This window comes from Malaya genurostris, chromosome 2 (assembly GCF_030247185.1).
Source record: "Malaya genurostris strain Urasoe2022 chromosome 2, Malgen_1.1, whole genome shotgun sequence".
Classification (NCBI taxonomy): Eukaryota; Metazoa; Arthropoda; class Insecta; order Diptera; family Culicidae; genus Malaya; species Malaya genurostris.
This window is the reverse complement of record NC_080571.1, coordinates 250290272-250311919: the sequence shown is the minus strand read 5'-3', so window position 1 is coordinate 250311919 and position 21648 is coordinate 250290272. Positions and strand designations below refer to the sequence as shown.

The 21648-nt window shown below is 37.7% G+C and overlaps 2 protein-coding genes across 8 annotated transcripts in view; one reads left to right on the top strand and one right to left on the bottom strand.

The window, feature by feature from the left end:
* Positions 1-21648, top strand: part of LOC131429415 (ankyrin-3-like) — a 164665-nt gene that overhangs the window by 83370 nt on the left and 59647 nt on the right. For all 6 annotated transcript variants that reach the window (XM_058593505.1, XM_058593504.1, XM_058593508.1 and 3 more), the window contains exons 2-6: positions 11501-11608; positions 15412-15708; positions 15780-15935; positions 16061-16914; positions 16976-18003. In XM_058593505.1, coding sequence (XP_058449488.1) covers positions 11501-11608; positions 15412-15708; positions 15780-15935; positions 16061-16914; positions 16976-18003 — 2443 coding nt within the window. The remainder of the gene's footprint in view (positions 1-11500; positions 11609-15411; positions 15709-15779; positions 15936-16060; positions 16915-16975; positions 18004-21648) is intronic.
* Positions 1-21648, bottom strand: part of LOC131429416 (zinc finger protein 569) — a 141219-nt gene that overhangs the window by 109968 nt on the left and 9603 nt on the right. The window contains exon 3 of one of the 2 annotated variants that reach the window (XM_058593511.1): positions 18405-18500. The exons of the other annotated variant lie outside the window; for it this stretch is intronic. The gene's annotated coding sequence lies outside the window, so the exon portion shown is untranslated. The remainder of the gene's footprint in view (positions 1-18404; positions 18501-21648) is intronic. 2 annotated transcript variants of the gene reach the window in all.

The following is a 21648-nucleotide window of genomic DNA, read 5'->3' as shown; positions in this document are numbered from 1 at the left end:
CACTCATTCATTAGTAAATGAATGTGTGCACCTTTCGCGTGTCGTACCTCCGTCCCCAATCAAATTGTCGGTTTCACGTACCGGTGCCTGATCTAAAAAGAATGCTTTTCACTGTCGGCGTTAAATCATTTCTCTACAGTTCTGTTTTTACTACAATGTGTCCTCCTGATCAACTGACACAGATATGTAATTTACATGGTATCGGGGATGTGACCGGCACCGACACCGTGCAGAGGCGGTTTGTTTTAGATTTAATTCGAACAACGAACCGAACTTGTTTGCTGTTCAGTTTGCAACGTCGAGGTAACTATTCTGGTTCGAACAAGTGACGCACTGCAAACCTCACTCGTTCGGGGAGGCATGATGTCATCGTTTGTTAGTTAGTGCTGCTGAGGCTGCTTGGTCAGTGGTGACTCGCACTTACCAAAATGGCATGTGAATGTATAATAGGTATGAATTGCTTCGTTCTCTGGGTCGGATTTTAATGTAATCAAATATGAATTTGTCATTTTGATACACGTGATCAAATGTGTTCGAGTCCAACCCTTATGCTACCATTCCCAGTGTAACCTTCAGCCGAATTGTATGGTTAGTTTCATACAACAAGCTCTCATTGGACAATGATGTCATCAGTAATTAAGCAAAAAATGTCTTTACTGTTGTTTGAATAGTTTTTGCCAAATTTAATCAGCAAGTTTGTATAGCGTTGTATCGTAATGGACCCAGAAAACGAATGTCGCCCACTCAAACAAAATAAATATAGCATTCAATTTTCAAATGATCCTTCTTGTACCCAACGATGCCTGCAATGCGGTTTAATTTCATAGTAGTGTATTGAATCACGAGCTCTATGTACAACCGTTGTTGTTTTTCCTCTCCCCAAAAAAAATCCAACTCATTTTTATGTCTCCCAGATGAAATACAGCGCTTAGCTTGTTTTTTTTTGTTTCATTCTTCATACTATAACTGTGTTGCATATATTTTATGTTTCTCTTAGACTGTTACTTATTCTTCCAGAGGCAGAGACACACGAAACAAGCATCGATAGTCATGCACGATTGAAAACCGTTTAATGTCTTCATCGGCAAGCAACAACGTTAATTATGGAAAGTAAATTATATGTCATCGTCATTTCCTGGTGCACGATGCGGAAACCCAATCAGAGTGAATCTTTATGCTCTGATTAATAGCAACAGACCTGAATCGTAAATATTGTAGTTTTTTTTTCGGACCCCCGAAATCAGCGAAACGCAAAGTAGCTGTGCTAAACTGTCATTATCTTTTCTATGCGATTATTTTTTTGCTACCTGCTACGACACATCTAGGTTAGCAGAATGATGACGATAATTGCGGCTGTGGCTGTGAGTAACAGCTGTTATTATTATGTCAGTTACGTAATTATGATACGGTGTTCTTGTTAAGTGTAGAAAAATTCACCACCGGTAGCTGTATCTGGTTGCTCAAATTTGCAATTGCTAACTCATTATTGTATATCAGTTCCACTAGCGATAGAGGCTTGATTCATTGTTTTGTTTAAATTTGCAGAATAAGCAAAACTTCGAGGTTAAGTACAAAGTGAGAAATTCTTGCATAAATTATGCTTCGCTTATAGATAAACTTGTAACACCCTTGTGTTTAGTTTCGAATGGGTAAAACTCGTTTGTCTCAATAGAGGTTTTGACTAGTTCTTGCTTTGTCAATACGAAACTATTCATATTGTACGGTGTTTCTATTGTTGAACTGTTTCACATATATTTGTGTTCTGTAACAAATGCGTTTCGTGCGTCAAAACATACGATTGTTAGAAAACAGTGGAGCAAATCCTTATCAGACCTTTACTTCGATTTTACACTAATCAAAATAAAATCAAGTGTTGATTTTAATATCAAATTCATAATAAAACTATAGAGCTAATAACCAGAGATGCGTTTTTTTTTTATTTTACTTCTACGATCAATTTTCTAATTATTGAAAAGCATTCAATTGTCAGAAACTTCATAGATATCATTTTTGTACAAATAATAGTTTCCATTCGAGTCAAACAAATGGGTTGCCATACAGCAGATGTGTGAAAATTTCAATCCGAACCGGGACAAGACACATTTCGAAAAGAAGTATATTCGAAATAATGAAAAAACAAACAAAACAGGTGAAGACGCCGAATGCAGAAATCTTGAACGAAGATAATACCCAAAATCAAAAACAAATGGCAGAGTGGTTAATCGTTAGTCGCCAAGCCATTTCTGATCGTGTCTTCACGTCAATTCATCCTTCTTCAGTGTATCGGTTTTATAAGTTTGTTTTTACAAATTTATAAAACCGATACACTGAAGAAGGATGTAAGTAACATTCCGAAATACGCGTATCTGTATTGTAACGTTTGTTATGCTTCATTAAAGTAGAGTGACTTTGTGAAAGTGTAATAACGTGACAGTGAAATAGTGGAATTAAATGGTACAGAAAAAGTGAAACTGTTGAAAAATTTTTTGTTGACTCGAAAATCTCATTGGTAACGACTTAATAATGTTAGATGAGCTTGAATTTTACTGGTTTCGACTGTAACTTGCGTTCTGCTAGCAGGTGCGACTGTGTGAATTTAAATTGACCTTTTACCAGCCAAGCAGATGTATGCTTCTGTGGTCGATTAACAGACGTACTTGCGTTCCAATGATTCTCGGTTCAAGTCGCGACGGTTGCTCTCAGTATTGTTTTTTTTTTAATTTCCATGCATTTCATGTATGGAGTTTTAGACACAATATTAAATGTTCTTCCACGTAAATTTGTGTGAGCTGTGACGCTCCATTTATGTGCATCTAATAAGATGTAAAATCACAGTTTTTTTTTAAAGTGTGTAGTTGAAATCTACAATTTTTAAATGAGAAAGAAATTGTGAATATGAACACTTTAAAATCGACTGAGAAGGGTTTTAGATATCACATTCACCGCAATGATATTCCGAGATATTCGCGATTGAAGTTTTGGTCGGCATATGCTTATGGATGGAATCAGCGCTTCGATCTGGATGAAATTCTACCGAGATATTTTCAGTAGTATGTGTTTTCAGAATAGGCGGTAATAAGCAAAGCCTAGATATTACATTTCTGTAGTGGAATTTGACCTTCTGTTTCAACAGACTTCGCCGCCGATTCAGAGTGTACAGAACCATTGCAGGTGGCTGGTGCTACGATTCTACTGACACTACGAATCCTTCCAGGACAGGGCTCAAACATACGACAACTGGTTTGTAAGACCAGTGCCCAGACCAGACAAATCTTACGGTAAAACGGAGAGTGAAATAGACTTGCGATGTGCAGTGGAGGATATGACTATAATTCAACTGCGTATCGTCCAAGCACAGCTGAACATGCTCGGTTATTCTATTCAAGTTGACTATTTCTTCGTATGTTTCACATGCAGGGTTGTTTAATTGGTAAAACGATTTTCCCGGATAGGAGTTAGGTACAGGTTCTAGTCTTGTCCCAACGGTAGCTTTTACACAGTTTTTATCTCATAATTGTATTCGCGTCATTTTCTAAATCTGTTATCCTTATTAGATACTAATCATATTAAGACCTATTTCGCTGAAATTTAAGCCTAACGTACCTAGCTAGCATTCATGGATATGACTTCAGACATATTTCTACTATTATTGCTTTGGTATTACATTCCTGTAGTGGAATTTGACCTTCTGTTTCATTTCAACAAACTTTGCAGGCGATTCAGAGTGTACAGAACCATTGCATGACTAGTGCTACGATTCTACTGACACTGAATCCTTCCAGGTCGGGGCTCGAATATACGACAACTGGTTTGTAAGACCAGCGCCCTATGCATTGAACCGTCAACCCGGGACAATTTCTACTTCTACTATTTCTACTAGGATAGTCTTTTTGCATTTCTCATATAGAAATGCTATGCAACCGAGGCCTGGAGGACCGAGTGTCATATACCATTCAACTCAGTTCGCGATATCACAAAATGTGTGTGCGTATGTGTGTGTGTGTGTATGTGACAAATAATGTCACTCAATTTTCTCAGAGATTACTGACCCGATTTTCATAAACTCAGATTCAAATGAAAGGTCTTATGGTCTCGTGCAATTTTTCTGAGTTTCATTTCGATCCGACTTCCGGTACCGGAATTACAAGGAAATATGTGCAATTTAATGAGAAAATGTGCACTCAATTTTCTGAAAAATTCCTTTACCGATTTTCACAAACTAAGAAGCAAATAAAAGGCCTTGAAATTATTTAAAAAGTTCCCCAAAAATTAATCCAGATCCGACTTCCGGTTCCGGTATTACAGTGTGACCGATTCTCACGAATCATGATTCAAATTAAAGTCTTAAAAGATACTGTGCCATTTCATCCAGGTCCCTTTCTTCGGTTCAGAAATTATAGGGCGATGAGTGTCAAAACATTCAAATCGTCATTAAAAATGATGATGCAGCGTGCTTTGTTCAATTTCGTATAGCGTGCAGGGTTTCCACATTAAATTCTATATTTTTCAGGTGAAAAATGTGTAAATATCTAAATCTTTTATTCAATTTGTACCTACTTGTTAGTGTTATTACAAAATCATGATAACGATGCTTTTCTATAAAAGTACACTTATTGCCTTTCTCATATAAAAAGTTGCAATTACTTGCAAATTGACTAGTGAAAATTGACCCGTAAGGCTAAGTGTGTATGTATGTGTTAAATAATGTCACTCATAAAATAAAAAATCGCATAGTCCCATAGGTTAATATTGCTTTCATAAGGTAAAATATGTTTCAAATTGCACACCGGGTAAAATATGTTGAAAATTGCATTTAGAGCGACGATGCAAGAGAGGGTAAAATTCTAATAAATTTGACTCAAAACTGATTTAATTTGTAGGTTACATTAGTTGCTTATTAAACGAACCGACTTCGGCTATACTGTTTCCAAGTTCTTGGTTCTAGAAATACCGGAAATAGTGGTCTAAAGCCCTAAAACGAGACTCACTCAATTTTCTCAGAGATGATTTCATCGATTTCCACAAACTTAGGCTCAAATAAAAGTTCCTATAGTCTCATAGGTTTAATGTGTGTTTAGTGACGATGCAAAATGAAGAAAAAATCTTATTAATTTGACATAACTGTTTTCAAATTGGAAAGGTTATGTTAGTTCATACCCAAGCAAAGTTTATTTTATTCAAAATTGAAAAACAAATTTCGTGAAAAAGAATCTTCCTGTGATATTTTTGAAATTATAAGTGATATGAGAAAGGCATCATTACACCGCTAGGTGGATTAAAAAAGGTTTTTAAGCATGAATTCAGATGTTATGTCCTAGTATATGAAAAGATTTCAATGATGACTGAAACGAAACGGTTTTTTTCCTTCATGTTTCTTTTATTTTTAGATTTTTTCACTTTAACTAATTTCCACCTTCGAAAAGAAAACCAGTGAACAGCAAAAACGATTTTTTAAAGATAAGTTTATGTTCTATTTATTTGAATCAGTTTAATTTATGGTTAATATACTGCGTTTTGAAGAACGACGATTTTTTTAAAGATAAGTTCAAGTTCTATTTATTTGAATCATTTTAATTTATAGTTAATATATTGCGTTTTGAAGAACAACGCCTAACGGAGAGTTGGCATCACTGGGAGTCTGATGCGGTGTCCTGGCGCTGCTCTCAAAAAAGTAAAGGGTGATTTTTTAAGAGCTTGAGAAGTTTTTTAAACAATAAAACGCATAAAATTTGCAAAATCTCATCGGTTCTTTATTTTAAACGTTAGATTGGTACATGACATTTACTTTTTGAAGATAATTTCATTTAAATGTTGACCGCGGCTGCGTCTTAGGTGGTCCATTCGGAAAGTCCAATTTTGGGCAACTTTTTCGAGCATTTCGGCCGGAATAGCCCGAATTTCTTCGGAAATGTTGTCTTCCAAAGCTGGAATAGTTACTGGCTTATTTCTGTAGACTTTAGACTTGACGTAGCCCCACAAAAAATAGTCTAAAGGCGTCAAATCGCATGATCTTGGTGGCCAACTTACCGGTCCATTTCTTGAGATGAATTGTTCTCCGAAGTTTTCCCTCAAAATGGCCATAGAATCGCGAGCTGTGTGGCATGTAGCGCCATCTTGTTGAAACCACATGTCAACCAAGTTCAGTTCTTCCATTTTTGGCAACAAAAAGTTTGTTAGCATCGAACGATAGCGATCGCCATTCACTGTAACGTTGCGTCCAACAGCATCTTTGAAAAAATACGGTCCAATGATTCCACCAGCGTACAAACCACACCAAACAGTGCATTTTTCGGGATGCATGGGCAGTTCTTGAACGGCTTCTGGTTGCTCTTCACTCCAAATGCGGCAATTTTGCTTATTTACGTAGCCATTCAACCAGAAATGAGCCTCATCGCTGAACAAAATTTGTCGATAAAAAAGCGGATTTTCTGCCAACTTTTCTAGGGCCCATTCACTGATTTGCAAGCGTTGCTCGTTAGTAAGTCTATTCATGATGAAATGTCAGAGCATACTGAGCAAATAATAATGCATGAAAATCATAACCTCAAAAAATCTGAGCAAATACTAATGCATGAAAATCCTAACCTCAAAAAAATCACCTTTTATAATTTCAATATGTTGTTTGATACGTTGGGTTAAAAATTAAGTTGAAATAGTTATTTTGAGTGATAGTGCAGGTGTAGCAAATGTGTTTCTAGTAGTGAGAGTGCTATTTATTGAATAATATTGATCCGCGAAACTAAAGTGCTCAAGCGGCGGAAACTGAGAATTTACCGCCCCAAAATTCAACGATGTTAACCTGTTAACCGATCGAAGCGCCGTCTGCATGTCATTGTCGGTGTTGTCGGATTTCTATGGAATGTGTAAAAGTTTACAAGTCGATCGTGTCATTCAGACTGAAGGTCTAGGGTTGGTCTGCAGCGGACCCATTCGCGAGTGTTTTTTTTTATTTTATTCTTTCAGTGGTCGTGTTTCATCTCGCGTTGCTGACAGCAAGGCGAACAGGAGAAAAGAAATACTGGTGAGATCGTTCCTTGGAGATATTTTATATTTTTCTTACTTATTATATTTCTCCTGAGAATCGAAAATCAGAAATTTTGTTGAAATCATATTGTTTACCAAAACATATCCGGATCTCTTTCCCTCCCTCCTAACAAATCTCCTATCCCGTGATGCTCGTGGAGATACCGTGGTACCCGCGGTCTCTAGAAACAACGAGTATCGGACTAATATTCCTTCCTTTCCCTCAGTAGCACAGCCTTTTGTCGTAGCCAGCGTCGTTATTGATCATTTATTAAAAACTTAGGAGTGAGTGGGTATGTACAGTGAAATTGATTTGCTTCTCCCAAGCATTATTTTTTTGGTTCATTGTTCATTCCACTCATTCGGTCAATCACGAAGTGTAACTACGGGCGATCTACTTCAGCTCAGCTTAGCGTTTTGAAGAACGACGCCTAACATAACGTGTTCTCTAAACAATTTTTGGTTCATAGCGTCGGGTTTGATGTCATATTTGAGAGTTCACTCAAATGAACTGTGTGAAAAATCGTATGAGTTGAATCTCATATAAAAGAAATTATAGAAGTTTTGAAAATATTTTTGTTATAAACTGCGGTATGATGGTATAGTATGGTGCCATGGGTGATGTCTGACACAAAGGGGCAACAATACATAGAAGTGGAGCAATAAAATGGATATGTTCCTTATTTTGAATATGCCAAACTTGACGAAGCAAAGCAGGGCTAAGATCGAGGCGGATACAATACAAAATTCTCCGGTGTTTCACTGAAGAATACATTAAAAGCAATTGGTATGATGACAAATTGCCGATACGATACAGACGCACGACCCAATCATTAACTGGTAACCGGTGTCAAATTCTCTGGTAGACTTGCAATAAATGAATAGAAGATAATCTTATCTTTCGTTGCAAATTGGTTACCGCAAAGGAATCCGTCACTTGGATTACAAGCTAGCTTCTATCATCTTTATAGAAGGGAATCTATCATTTCGATGATTCCTACTGCGTTACTAGTGTTCATTTGGGTACCATAGCCTAGTTCGTCTGGTATGGGAAGTGTGGAAGCAGAAAACTTCCACTTTCGTCCAGAGTAGACTATAAAGGAGGAAAAATATATATTAAGGGCGGTATGATTTTTGTTTTTTTTTTTTAACTGGTTCGAAAAACCTAAGACGTAATGCAGATAAAGAGTAATTTTTTTTTGTTGTTATCTTTTTAGCAACACTGTTTTGATAGATCACGTGTGAATCGTGTTGGAGAGAGTGTGCCAAAATTGGACCTAGTGCAAAGGCCATCTAAAGCGGAGCCACGGCCAACATTTGCATGAAATCATCTTCATACATTAAATTATATTGATTTCAATAAAGATTTCAACAATTTTCTCAAACTTCTTGTGTTTTATTTTTAAATCAAATCCTATACCTCATAAAAAATCTCCTTTTACATACTTTTTATATAAATTGAAAAAATTAGAAGGGTATAGAAAAATATGTAAGAACACTCTCATATGTATTTGAACAAAACGATAGATTAAACATTACTATGTAACAAAAGCGAAAGATCAAGGGATCGAAACACTTACGAACGTACAAGGTTAATAAACAAAATATGCAACAAAAAGCACTATTCATACAATTGTCCTGTTCACTAAGAATTGACTTCGAAACATATGTTTCAGTTACCCGTCGGAGTTTTGATTTGCTGTTTGATATATGATTTTTAATAAGTTTTTTTTTCATATTCTTAGTGAAAACAACAATAATTTGTAGTATTACTGAATTAACACATGGATCAATAAGTCCCGAGACTAATGCAGAGATGGCGCTCGTAGTAAACCAGTAACCACGTCTTTCTAGAGTACTAACCTTTGCTTGAAACGGGTCAAAATTTTAAGTCGATCCGACCAGAAACACCTGAGTTATCGAGGTTGGAATAAAGTCGTTTCGTAGTTTGTTTAAAAAATGGAAAACCCCGAGTTTCGTGTTTTGATAATACATTGTTTTTTAATGGGTAAAAACACCGTGCAAGCGAAACAATGGATTGAAAAATGTTATCCGGACTCTTGTCCATCAAAAGCAACGATTTGTCGGTGGTTCGCCGAGTTTAAACGTGGTCGTACCGACACAAATGACGCGGAACGCTCGGGTAGACCTGTGGAAGCCGTTACACCGGAGAATGTGAGTGAAGTGACAAAAAGTATAATAAAAGATCGTTAAGTGAAACTCCGTGAGATTGCTGAGATGACACAGATTTCATATGGAAGTGAATTTACTATCCTTCATGAAAATTGAGCATGAAAAAGGGTTTTTCCAAGTGGGTGCCGCGATTGCTTTCGATGGAACAAAAACACCCTGCCACAAGTCGATGAAAACAATGGCGAAATTGAACGAATTGGGCTTTGATCTGCTTCCCCACCCCCCCATACTCGCCAGATTTAGCCTCCAGTGACTACTGGCTCTTTGCTGATCTTAAAAAAATGCTCCAGGGAAAAAGATTTGGCTCAAATGAGGAGATCATCGCTGAAACTGAAGCTTATTTTGAAGCGAAAGATAAATTTTTTTATAAACATAGTATTGAAAAATTGGAAAAACGTTGGAACCATTGTATCACCCTAAAAGGTGATTATGTTGATGAATAAAAAAAATTTTGCAAAAAAAATGTTGTTTCCATTGTCTCGGGACTTATTGATCCATGTGTTACAATCTGAAACTGTCCGGGGTTTGAAAAACACTACCATAAGCAAATATTGACGACCTGCCTTCGTGTATGTCTAACATTCGGGCAATCCGTAGTAATAAAAAAGTAATGCCTATCTTGTGCACCTGAATTTTGAATTTGAAAGCTACGTAATCCAACCAATTCGCACTGAAACCTGTTGGTAGATAAACTTCTTGTGTACGAACATAAAACAATAACCGATGCAGTCATCGTTTATTTGTTATCATTTTTGTAATTCAACCAATTAGTAATCAACCTCGCTAGCAACCAGTTTACCTCAATGCGGCGTCTCTTCCATTTATAGATTGCGCGGCTATTATGCAACCGAAAACCGGCGAAGATGAGGGAAAAGAAGTAAACAAAACTGAAACAGATACCGCTACTGATAATACCGGTCGGAATTCGAACAAAAATAAATATATATACATACCATCTCGAGAAGCAAACGAATGGTGACGGTTTAAACGAAGTATAACTGGTATTTTATTAAACAATTATATCAAGTCTCGTCGAAAAGATCTCGAACGATACAGCATTAAAAGGCCTCGGCCATATGGATCATGACAAGAGTGAACATCCGTGCTATTCCACCATAACGACTCACTTTCGTTAATCTTAATTTTTATGAGATTGACCCTTGCCGAGATGGGCCTTGATGTTTTTTTGTCTTGTTTGGTAAAGAAGGCAGATATCTGCTCACATGTTTTAATCTTTTCAGCGAGTGAAAAACATTCTCTCAAATGTATCTTCACCAAGCAGAACATGCACAAATCATCATCATCCTAAGTTGAACTTGAATTTTGCGGTCAAGCCAACATGCACAGATATGACCGTATCCCTTTGATGTGTGTTTTTCTCACCGAGAGCACTTATCGTTTTATGATACAAACAGCAAAATTTATGGCTTCAAATTATGATTTATGAGTTTGTATGTGAAAGTTCATTCACATTGCACTTTAAGTTTCCAATGTGGCATTTCGAAATGGAAAAGCGTCATGTTGTGTTGGTGTATAGTTTATTTTTGTCTAGTAGCATTGTGGCAAAGTGAAAAGTTTTCTCCGTTGAAAAGTCTGAGTCGCTGAGCTTTTGCTCATTTGTACACATTTTTGTTTCATATGTACGCTTGTTTTGTTTTATAACTGTGTATCTTGAGGAATTTGAGAGACTACTTGATAGCCTTTGATCATGTTTTAGATCGAATCTAGTCTATAATTAACGATTTCGAAAACCATCAATCTTAAAGCTTTTAAGCTTTTCGAATTGAGCGCACTTTTTTGTCCATCTGGCGTAGTTCCGTCGCGACCACTTGACAAATTGTTATAAAATTGAGCCTACCTAATTATTTTGATAGTCTCAATAGGCATACATTGTTAGAATCCTCATTTTAATACATCAATCGAAAAAACAGATCAATTCACGAGCAAAATTTTCTATCTAGAACTAATCAATCATTTTCTCCGGAATTACATCGCCGAAAAAATCGCAGTATACCAGATGGCTACTGATGTAAAAATAGCATCAACCTAAGATAAAAACTTTTTTCGGCTGCCTGACTTATAGTTAATTTATGGCTACTCGTCTATCTAAGTGCTACGGCGTCTGCTTGTATTCCGCTGAGCAGAATTTCGGATCGAACCTTCGGACACTAGAAACACTCAATGGTGCTAATTATAAAACTCTGTCTTAAACAATAGATCTTATAAATACGAAAAATGCATAAAAATTAAATTTTTCCCTTTTTTCTTTGCTTCTTTTTTATAGAACGACACAAACACAGCTTTCCTCAGAGCAGCCAGAGCCGGTGACCTGCAAAAATTAATAGAGTATCTAGAAACAGGACAAGTCACAGACATAAACACATGTAATGCGGTAAGTTGACTATAGTATGTAACGTAAATAACAGCACAGAGTATAAAAAACTGCTTTAATCCACCTTCATCTTCACCCCGTATTTTTGGAACCGGAAGTTTAATCCGGATAATTCTATAGAAACCTATGTGAGTTCCAATTTAGAAGATTAAATATTAAAAACGTGCCTAAATTAAGCTAGCAGTATGATGATACCTTTTTTAGCAAACTAACTAACTCGGTAACTCGGAAACCGTTAATTGTACAAAAATGGCGTTCAGGAAAAAGTTGTAGGGAATCGATTGGGCACTCTAAAATAAATATGCACTGAAAAAAATTTCTGATTTTTTTAATTTTTTTAAGATAATTTTTATTTTAAAGCTTTTATTAAAACCTACAGATTGATGGCTATCCCATCCGTGCCTTTTGCAAAATTAAGAAGTTACAGCTAAAACAGTTAATTCTTCTCGTTGTAATTCGGAAACCGTTCATCGTACAAAAATGGCGTTCAGGAAGCAGTTGTAGGGAATCAAAAGGGCACTCTAAAAAAATATACACTAAAAAAAATTGATTTTTTTTTCAATAATTTCAAAATTAACCAAAAAAATTAAATTAAAAAGAATCAGGTTTTTTTTTGATAATTTTTATTTTAAAACTGTTATTAAAACCTACTGATTGATGGCTATCCCATCCGTGCTTTTTGAAAAATGAAGAAGTTACAGCTAAAACAATTTTCAGATATTATCGAAATTTCAAGTTCTCGTTGAAAGATAACCATTTAAACAGTAGAATATTATTCTATAGGTTAAAGGCAATAAATTTGTTCATGATATCCTTTCTTCAAAAAGTAACTGTTCTTGAGATACTTGGATATTTAATTATAACACTATTTTTTTATATTTCTATGAATTGTTTATTTGCTTGCTATATCTACAATTATTACATGTACATGAATAATTCTTAATTATATTTAAGGTGTAAATTGTTTTAGCTGTAACTTCTTCATTTTTTAAAAGGCACGGATGGAATAGCCATCAATCTGTAGGTTTAATAAGAGCTTTGAACTAAAAATCAAATTTTTTTTTCAGTGTATATTTATTTTAGAGTGCCCAATCGATTCCCTACAACTTCTTCCTGAATGCCATTTTTGTACAATTAACGGTTTCCGAGTTACAACGATTTGAAAAAGGCAATTTTTGTGAAATGCAAAAATACATACGCCCTTTTTGAAAATCAGTCGTGAGTCGGATTGACCTCTCCATAGGTTCAAAACTTATGGTTTGCCGTACTAAAGCCATGTGCAAAGTTTCATCCAAATCGGAGAAGGTCGAGTCTGATGATCTGCTAAGCATTTCTAGAATTGCTCTACTAGAAAATTAGTGACATTATTTTTATTCCGTTACACATATCATCTCGTAGTTCCGGAACCAGAAGCCGGATCCAAATGGAATTCAGGAATCTTGTATGAGACCATAGGACTTTTTATATGAATCTAAGTGTGTAGAAATCGATAAGGTCATCTTCGGGAAAATTTAGTGAAATTATTTGTTACACACACATTTGCTGATCTAGACGAACTGATTCGAAGTTATGAAATTGTTTTGAATTCGGAAATACTTTCGTCTTTCTAAAACATATGTCATATTTAAACGATTATGTTACCAAAAAGGAAACGAAGCAAAAAATCATGCTGTCCACAGTCGTTTTGGTGCTTAGAAACAATTGGTTGCAACAGTATTAAAAATTGTTTTTCACTTTGCTCCCAAGCATCGCTTTATCATAGTTTTCGCTTAGCATTTTTTCTGCCCCGTTCACCATGGTGGTTCGAAATACACTATATTTGTTCTATTTACATGTATGTACAAGTCTCTTTAGCATTTCCGGAACATTATCGCTAGAAAACGGATTGTTAGATACTTTTATCATAATTTCGAATCTTGCCATGCGTACACTCTAATCTTAACCTGATGCATTGTCAGTAAATATCGTACACTCTACATGGAAAGTAAACATAATACTGCAACATAAAACTTCGTAGAACACGAAAAATAAACATCCGATCTCAAAAAATCCAAAAGCGTTCAGGCTAACGAGGATTCCACACAATCGGACATTTGTTCAGTTCGTCGAGCTGAATCGATTATGGTATATGAGACTCGGTCCTCGGTCGGGAATTTTTTCCTAAAGTTCGAGCGATTGCTCTCCTTTTTTATATTTACTAAAAAAAGGTAAAACGTTGACGCCTTAATCCACTTGAGGGCTCTTTGCAAACAAATCAACACGAAATAGTACGATAAATAGACGTTTATCATGTTCAACGCGACTATATCTTCAAAAATTTGAAAAATGGCGTTATCTGAGTTGTTCAGAAAATCCGTTTTTGTCATGAGTTCAGTTCCACTATCCGATTGCATTTTGATGTTCTATAACAACTTAAGGGCATTTAACTAATGGAAGAAAATTTTAAAGAGGGTAGAAAATAACAAATTTACTAGAAGAAGACAACTCAGGTCTATTAGACTTTTTAAGTTTATTTAACGATGTCCTCTTGTGTAGATGATGAAAAGTAATAATGTCAAAGTTTTTATTCTCAAATATATATTTTACACGGTTCATCACCTTAAAGCTGACCGGATCCGGTCATTATTTTTGATTACTTGATCTTGTTGCTATCCTATTCCTTGGGTTAGAGGCGCTTTCTTTGCTATTTATTGGGGGGTGAAGCGAAGGTAATCGTTCGCTATTCACACCCTCTTCAAGGGCTCGTCCGGGGTTTCTGAATTTCTTTTGATTTTTTCCACGCGTTGGGGTTGATTATTAACTGTAACAGGCGTACCTTGTTGTACAATGTTTGCGGTTGATGGTTCCGTCGATGTGAGTGTTACTAAATGATATCTCAGGAATACTGGGATTGCTTGGAACCGGAAAAGAAGTAGCTGAATTGTCCCTGGATCTAGATGTCTTATTGTTCAGTATTTCGCATGGCTTACCATAGTGAACTGTTATCTGGCAATTTTGACATGTATCCTGTTGATTGTCGTAGGTGACCAGCGATTTACATGGGAGCGTTGTGTCTAGATCGAAAGTTACATAAGAGGGTATGGACAGAGAAAAAATCTTCCATACTTCCTATCAGTGAGTAAAGTCTCTCCATACTGCGTCATGGTTCTTCAAATGAAATCATCACCTGGCTATCAACTGAAATTCACCAAAATGCTCCTAAGATTGTTTGACTGAATCATACTGAACAATTGTGAATTGCAAAGCTTAATATTTAATTGTAGTTATACTTCAATGTGACTATAACATTATATAAAATGATAAATGTCTTGGTTTTTGTAATGAAACTCAGAAAGATTTTAGTTGATATACATCACAAGGGAAATATTCATTCCTTCATGATTTTTACTCAACAAAACATTTTACCTTTCGCTAATCCATATCAAACGGGTAATCATATGCTGTTTTTCATTGAAAAACACTGGTGGCGTGGATTGCTCTGGTTTTGCATTTTCGAGCAGAAATGGCAATGAAACACCGTCAGAATGTTGCATTTCTGCTCGAAAGTGCAAAACCAGAGCAATCCACGCCACCAGTGTTTTTCAATGCAAAACGGCAATAGATAGAGGCGCTTTCTAAGGGGGGTGGAGGTTGCCAGCGCTTCCGGCCTTGGGTTACTGACATCAAGCACTTTTGACGAAAAACTTTATTCTGTTGAAGCAAGATAAAAATTTTTGTTATTTTGAAATGAACGAGCTACAAAACTTCTAAATCTATTTCGAACATTTTTATACTTACCGTCATTGTTTGTGTTCCGTTTTCAGAATGGTCTCAACGCACTACACCTCGCTGCCAAGGATGGGCACTTCGATATCGTCCAGGAACTACTCAAACGAGGGGCTAACGTGGACAACGCAACGAAGAAAGGAAACACATCACTACACATAGCTTCGTTGGCCGGTCAAGAAGAAATCATCCAGCTACTGCTCCAGTATAATGCCTCGGTTAACGTGCAATCTCAGAACGGTTTTACGCCACTGTATATGGCAGCCCAGGAGAACCATGATGAGTGTGTTAATTTGCTGCTGGCAAAAGGAGCGAATCCGGCCCTTGCTACGGAGGTATGTTAATATGGCGCTTCAAACCGAGAAATAATTTAAATTAACGCTTTTCTTTGTTGATCTCACCACAGGACGGATTCACACCTTTAGCCGTAGCCATGCAGCAAGGTCACGACAAAGTCGTCGCAGTTTTACTGGAAAGTGACACCAGGGGTAAGGTGCGGCTACCTGCGTTGCATATAGCTGCCAAGAAGGACGACGTCAAAGCCGCGGCATTGCTACTCGAGGTGAGGAATATAGGCATTTTTTGCTAGCTTCACTTTTCAAGTTCGCCATCCGCACTATTAGTTCAGGATGTTACACAGTTCAATAATTTTCACTATTTAATCAACCATCATCGTATCTTTCGCAGAACGAGCACAACCCGGACGTGTCATCAAAAAGTGGCTTCACGCCGCTCCACATAGCCGCCCATTACGGGAATGTCAACGTAGCTCAGCTATTGATCGAGAAGGGTGCCGACGTCAACTTCACCGCTAAGCACAATATCACTCCGTTGCACGTTGCCTGCAAGTGGGGCAAGCTGAATATGGTCTCACTGTTAATTAAAAACAAGGCTCGCATCGACAGCATCACCCGAGATGGCCTAACACCGTTGCATTGCGCGGCACGTTCCGGGCATGACCAGGTCATCGAGCTGTTGATGGAGAATGAAGCCGACATAATTGCGAAAACGAAGAATGGTCTTGCACCGCTTCATATGGCAGCACAAGGCGAACACGTGAGTGCGGCGAGAATCCTGCTGGTCAATAAGTCTCCTGTAGACGATATTACCATTGACTATCTAACAGCACTACACGTGGCTGCCCACTGTGGTCACGTGAAAGTGGCCAAGCTTTTACTAGATCGAAATGCAGACCCAAATGCTAGGGCATTGAATGGGTTCACCCCACTCCACATCGCTTGTAAGAAGAACCGAATCAAGGTCGTTGAACTCCTATTGAAACACGGTGCTACTATCAGTGCAACTACCGAGAGTGGACTTACTCCACTGCATGTGGCCAGCTTCATGGGTTGCATGAATATTGTGATTTATCTGCTACAACACGACGCTAGTCCCGATATTCCAACGGTGCGAGGAGAAACTCCGCTACATCTGGCAGCGCGAGCAAAGCAAAGTGATATTATCAGGATTCTACTACGAAATGGTGCTTATGTCAATGCACAGGCACGTGAGGATCAAACTCCCTTACATGTGGCTTCTAGGTACGTTTATTTCATATCCATAGCGTTAAAAGTTCTTACTAATTAGTTGTGTGCATTTCAGAATCGGCAACGTTGACATTGTGATGCTACTATTGCAACACGGTGCTAAGATCGACGCCGTTACAAAGGACAACTACACACCATTGCATATAGCTGCAAAGGAAGGTCAAGATGATGTCCTCGCTGTTCTACTGGACAACAATGCCAACATGGAAGCCATCACCAAAAAAGGATTTACACCGCTTCACTTAGCAGCTAAATATGGTAATCTGAAATGCGCACAACTACTACTGGAACGTGGCGCCCAAATTGACGTTCAGGGTAAAAACGGTGTAACACCCTTGCACGTTGCTAGTCATTACGATCATCAGAATGTGGCATTACTACTCCTAGAAAAAGGCGCATCTCCATATTCTCCTGCCAAGAACGGTCATACACCGTTGCACATTGCATCCAAGAAGAATCAAATGGACATTGCTAATACTCTACTTGAATACAGAGCAGATGCAAAAGCTGAAAGCAAAACCGGTTTCACACCATTACATCTCAGTTCTCAAGAAGGACACCGGGATATGTCAAAACTGTTGCTGGAAAATGGTGGCAATCCTAACCATGCCGCCAAGAATGGTCTCACACCGCTTCATCTGTGTGCTCAGGAAGACCATACTGACATAGCTAAAACCCTCCTGGATCACAACGCACAAATTGATCCTTCAACCAAAACCGGATTCACTCCACTGCACGTTGCAGCACACTTTGGTCAAATAAACATGGTAAAGTTCCTATTGGAGAATGATGCAAACATTGAGATGAAAACCAACATAGGGCACACCCCCTTACACCAGGCCGCTCAGCAAGGCCACACGTTGATCATCAATTTACTCCTGAAAAATAAAGCCAACCCGGAAGCGGTAACCAATGGTGGACAAACAGCCCTCTCCATTGCAGATAAACTTGGCTACATCACCGTTGTCGAGACATTGAAGGTGGTTACAGAAACCAGTGTCACTCAAACCGTGGACGAAAAGTTCAAGATTGTGGCCCCGGAAACCATCCACGAGACGTTTATGTCGGATTCAGAAGATGAAGGTAGGTCTTTTATGCTCACACTTGCTATGAATTGTATTGTGTATTATGGAATTCGGTGGTAGGAAACAGATTCGAGTATTGAATGGCGATTTCCAAGCTGTCAGGATAAGGTGAAAATGTTGCTTAAATTATGATACGGTTTGGCTGTTAGCACATCGTTGTTGTGTGCGTCTTGTGTAGAGATCTGTAACATATGGCTTAAGTTTAATCTGACAGATTTGGAAGATGCAGCACTAATCGTGGAACTGTTCATTCTAGAATCATGAATCAATAGGATCAGTCATACCTAAGAAACGTGTGAATTTTTAACTACTCGAAATGACACATCATAAATATACTAAATACAGAAACATTTGTGAAATGATGCTTCACCTAACGATTTGAATGGAAAATAATATTACCTCAATGTAATTTACACAGAATGGGACTCATACCCGAACAAGTGTTGATATTTTTCCTCCATTTCGCTGAACAAACCCGCAATTATTATTCAAATTCTGAAAGTGCAAGAGAGTTGGACTTAATTAGACATGATTTCAGAAATCAGCATGAAATAAATAATTTATGTGCGCTTATCAATGATATGATAATCGACGTTGGTCCAAACATACATAGTTCTAGCATGTTCATTACCTTTAAGTGGACGATTGTGCCTACGGTATTTACAATTAAACGAAATACAAGAGCCATCAACTTTATGTATAAGCTTGTCCGAAGATGGCTAGCTTATGGTTCTCATAAAAAGTATCAAATCAAGGATTATTATACCGATAATCATCTCATCAGAAGAGACACCAAACTTTAAGAAACAATACCACATAAAAATTTGATCGACGAATGTGTAATAATACTGTTATAGCAACGTGCAAATTCGATTCGGAACGAATACACAAATTTTTATCGTATTCTTTGAGACAATGCATCGAAAAGGGATAACAGATCTCACAGAAATTACTACATCTACTAAAAAAAACAAAACATTGTACATGTAACTCAAATATGAATATGTTTCATTAATTTGTGCATTCCATAATCCGGTTCGGATAATAAATGGCAAACGACCTTTGCCTTTACTTTCTGACATATCAGAGACTCGTATAGCTAAGATGCCTAAGTTCGACTCCTCTGGTATAAGGTAAAAGTTTAGATACGAGAAGCCTTCTGCTTACTTAAATGACCCTTGTCACGTCTCACTTTTCCGCACTTTATACTTCACATCCTTGCTCTTCCTTGAGTACTATGGCTCTATAATTTCATATTCTTTCTCTTCTTATAATCTCTAGTTAGTTTGATATCGTTAAAACCGAAAAAAATATTCCATATAATGTTGGGACCATGATTCAAGTTTACATCGCTAATATTTATGACAGATGATCTGTTCCAAATGGTGACTTTTAAATTTGTGCAATTTTTTTCGGAACCATTCTGCATCCTCGGAAAAGGATGGTAGCAACAATAAGTTCGACATCGCATGAAGGATGTTAAACAAATGGATTATCTTTTTGAAGTCATGCATTCATCTACTCAAAGGAAAATGAGCTGTTCTGAAGATAGCTACATACGTGGGTGGGTGATAAAATTAGATGATTGCAAAAAAGTAGTCAATAGGACTTCTTAATAACGGTCTCAGTGCCGACAACGCTAAACTTTTATGCTGAAGATTAAAATAATTATCAATCAAATTACTGCACATGCCATTTGCAGAAGACTTGCTTTTTAATACTTAAAGTGGACCATAAATGGTTAATTTGGGACTTTTCAACTGTTCGAATACAAAGAATTGCTAAAAATCGTAACGTGCCCTGCCAAAATGTTTTTGAAAGTGAGTGTATAAAAGATAGTTGAAACCATCACCTTTATAAACCAAGTACTCACCATTTGAAGCATTCACGTGGATTAGTCATACCGCACCTGTGGGAAGTAATTCAGCCAGGTACTACAGGGGACCACTTGCTGGCCTTACCAATACAGAGTTCCCGTTTGCGTCGATTTCACGGCCTGAAATAAGAAACCAGTGGATCAGTTCTGGTTGAAATAATTCTACCAGATGCCACATGGCTTATACAACCTTCAGTAAACAGAACAAATTGAAACAAGTAGCATCTTCCCCAGGTAGTTTGGAGATATATACCTCACCATGTCTTCTCGTAATTAATAAAAGTGGCATCATTCGGCCTGTCCGGGAGGATGCACTACGATTGGTATTAATCATAAGCAGAAGCAAACTCGGGATCCCATGAGGGATGCCAAACAACCTATTAAAACCTTTTAAGGTCAATACAGAAACGATTCATTTACTCCAGGAAGAATGATGAACCCCACTGACTACAGCTCCTTACCACATTCAGAAACGATACAATATCCTTCACTTTGAGTTCACCATCAGGAATCAGAACAAATTGGCTCAAATGGCACGTTCCCCTTGATATTCGGAGATTTGTGCCTTGCCATCAATTTGTTTTTAGGATCATTTTCCCGATATATAAAAGGGAAGGATTGAAAGGAAATGGTGAGGTTTGGACTAGGAGGATGGGAAAAATTGACGACACAAAAACACAAAAAAGCAGAAGTAAATTCTGAACCCCTAAGGGATGCTGAACAATCTGCTGGGGATCGCATTTAGTGGAAGCAGAAGTAAATTCAGAACCTCAACGAGGTCCCGAACAGTCTGCTGTAAAACCTACTAAGGTTTGTTACTATGTGCGTTCTTTCTGATGAACGATGCACAGTTTATAAAACCTCCAACCCCCGAGAGGATTTAGAGATTTCACAAAAGCGACACCATTCTGCACTCCCGGAAGAATGCAGAACGATTCCCAGTATGTACGAGCAGAAGTAAATTCGGTACCGCATAAAGGATGCCAAACAATCTGCTAAACCCTATATGATCACCAGATTCGACCGTGAACCATTAGAACTGAGTGCTTTTAAAGCTGCCTGACTGTCGGAACAAAAATAAATTCGTTTACCACAGATCCTCTGCTGAAGTGCCGATTGTATTCCACACAGAATCGCGTAGATTTCTGCTTCGAACACAGTACAGTATCTACCAAATGAATGAGACTGCTCTAGCCTCATTTCACGACAGTAGACACCAGCACCAGCACGACCATTCAACAAAGAACCGTCCGTATAACAAACTATGTGTTCATCAAGTTGTCGTTCCTAATAACCAGTCAACCATTCCTCACGAAGAGGATAGCTCACATTGAATGTTTTGAAAGGAAAACTGCATGTGAGAGTTAGGTCACTAGGAGTGAGTAAATACTCATCCCACATAACCATTTGAGACCACAAGCGAGTGTGGCTAGTAGCATAGTCTATAGGGTTACTGTTCCAAAGCCCTGTTACCTTAAGACAATATGCACAAGATAATCCTTCTTGTTTTAGGAATACGTGTAGTGGTTTAATGCACAGTAGCGCCTCTAGAGCAGCAGTAGGAGTTGTCGTGAATGCTCCTGTCATCGCCATTAGGACCATCCTTTGAAGATGATTTAGCTGTGACTGAACTATCGCAACTTCTCCTTTCTGCCACCATACAAGACATCCGTATGCTAAAATTGGTCTAACGATAGTTGTGTAGATCCAATGAATGTATCTGGGTTTGAGTCCCCATGATTTTCCAAAAGCTCGTCTACATTGGCC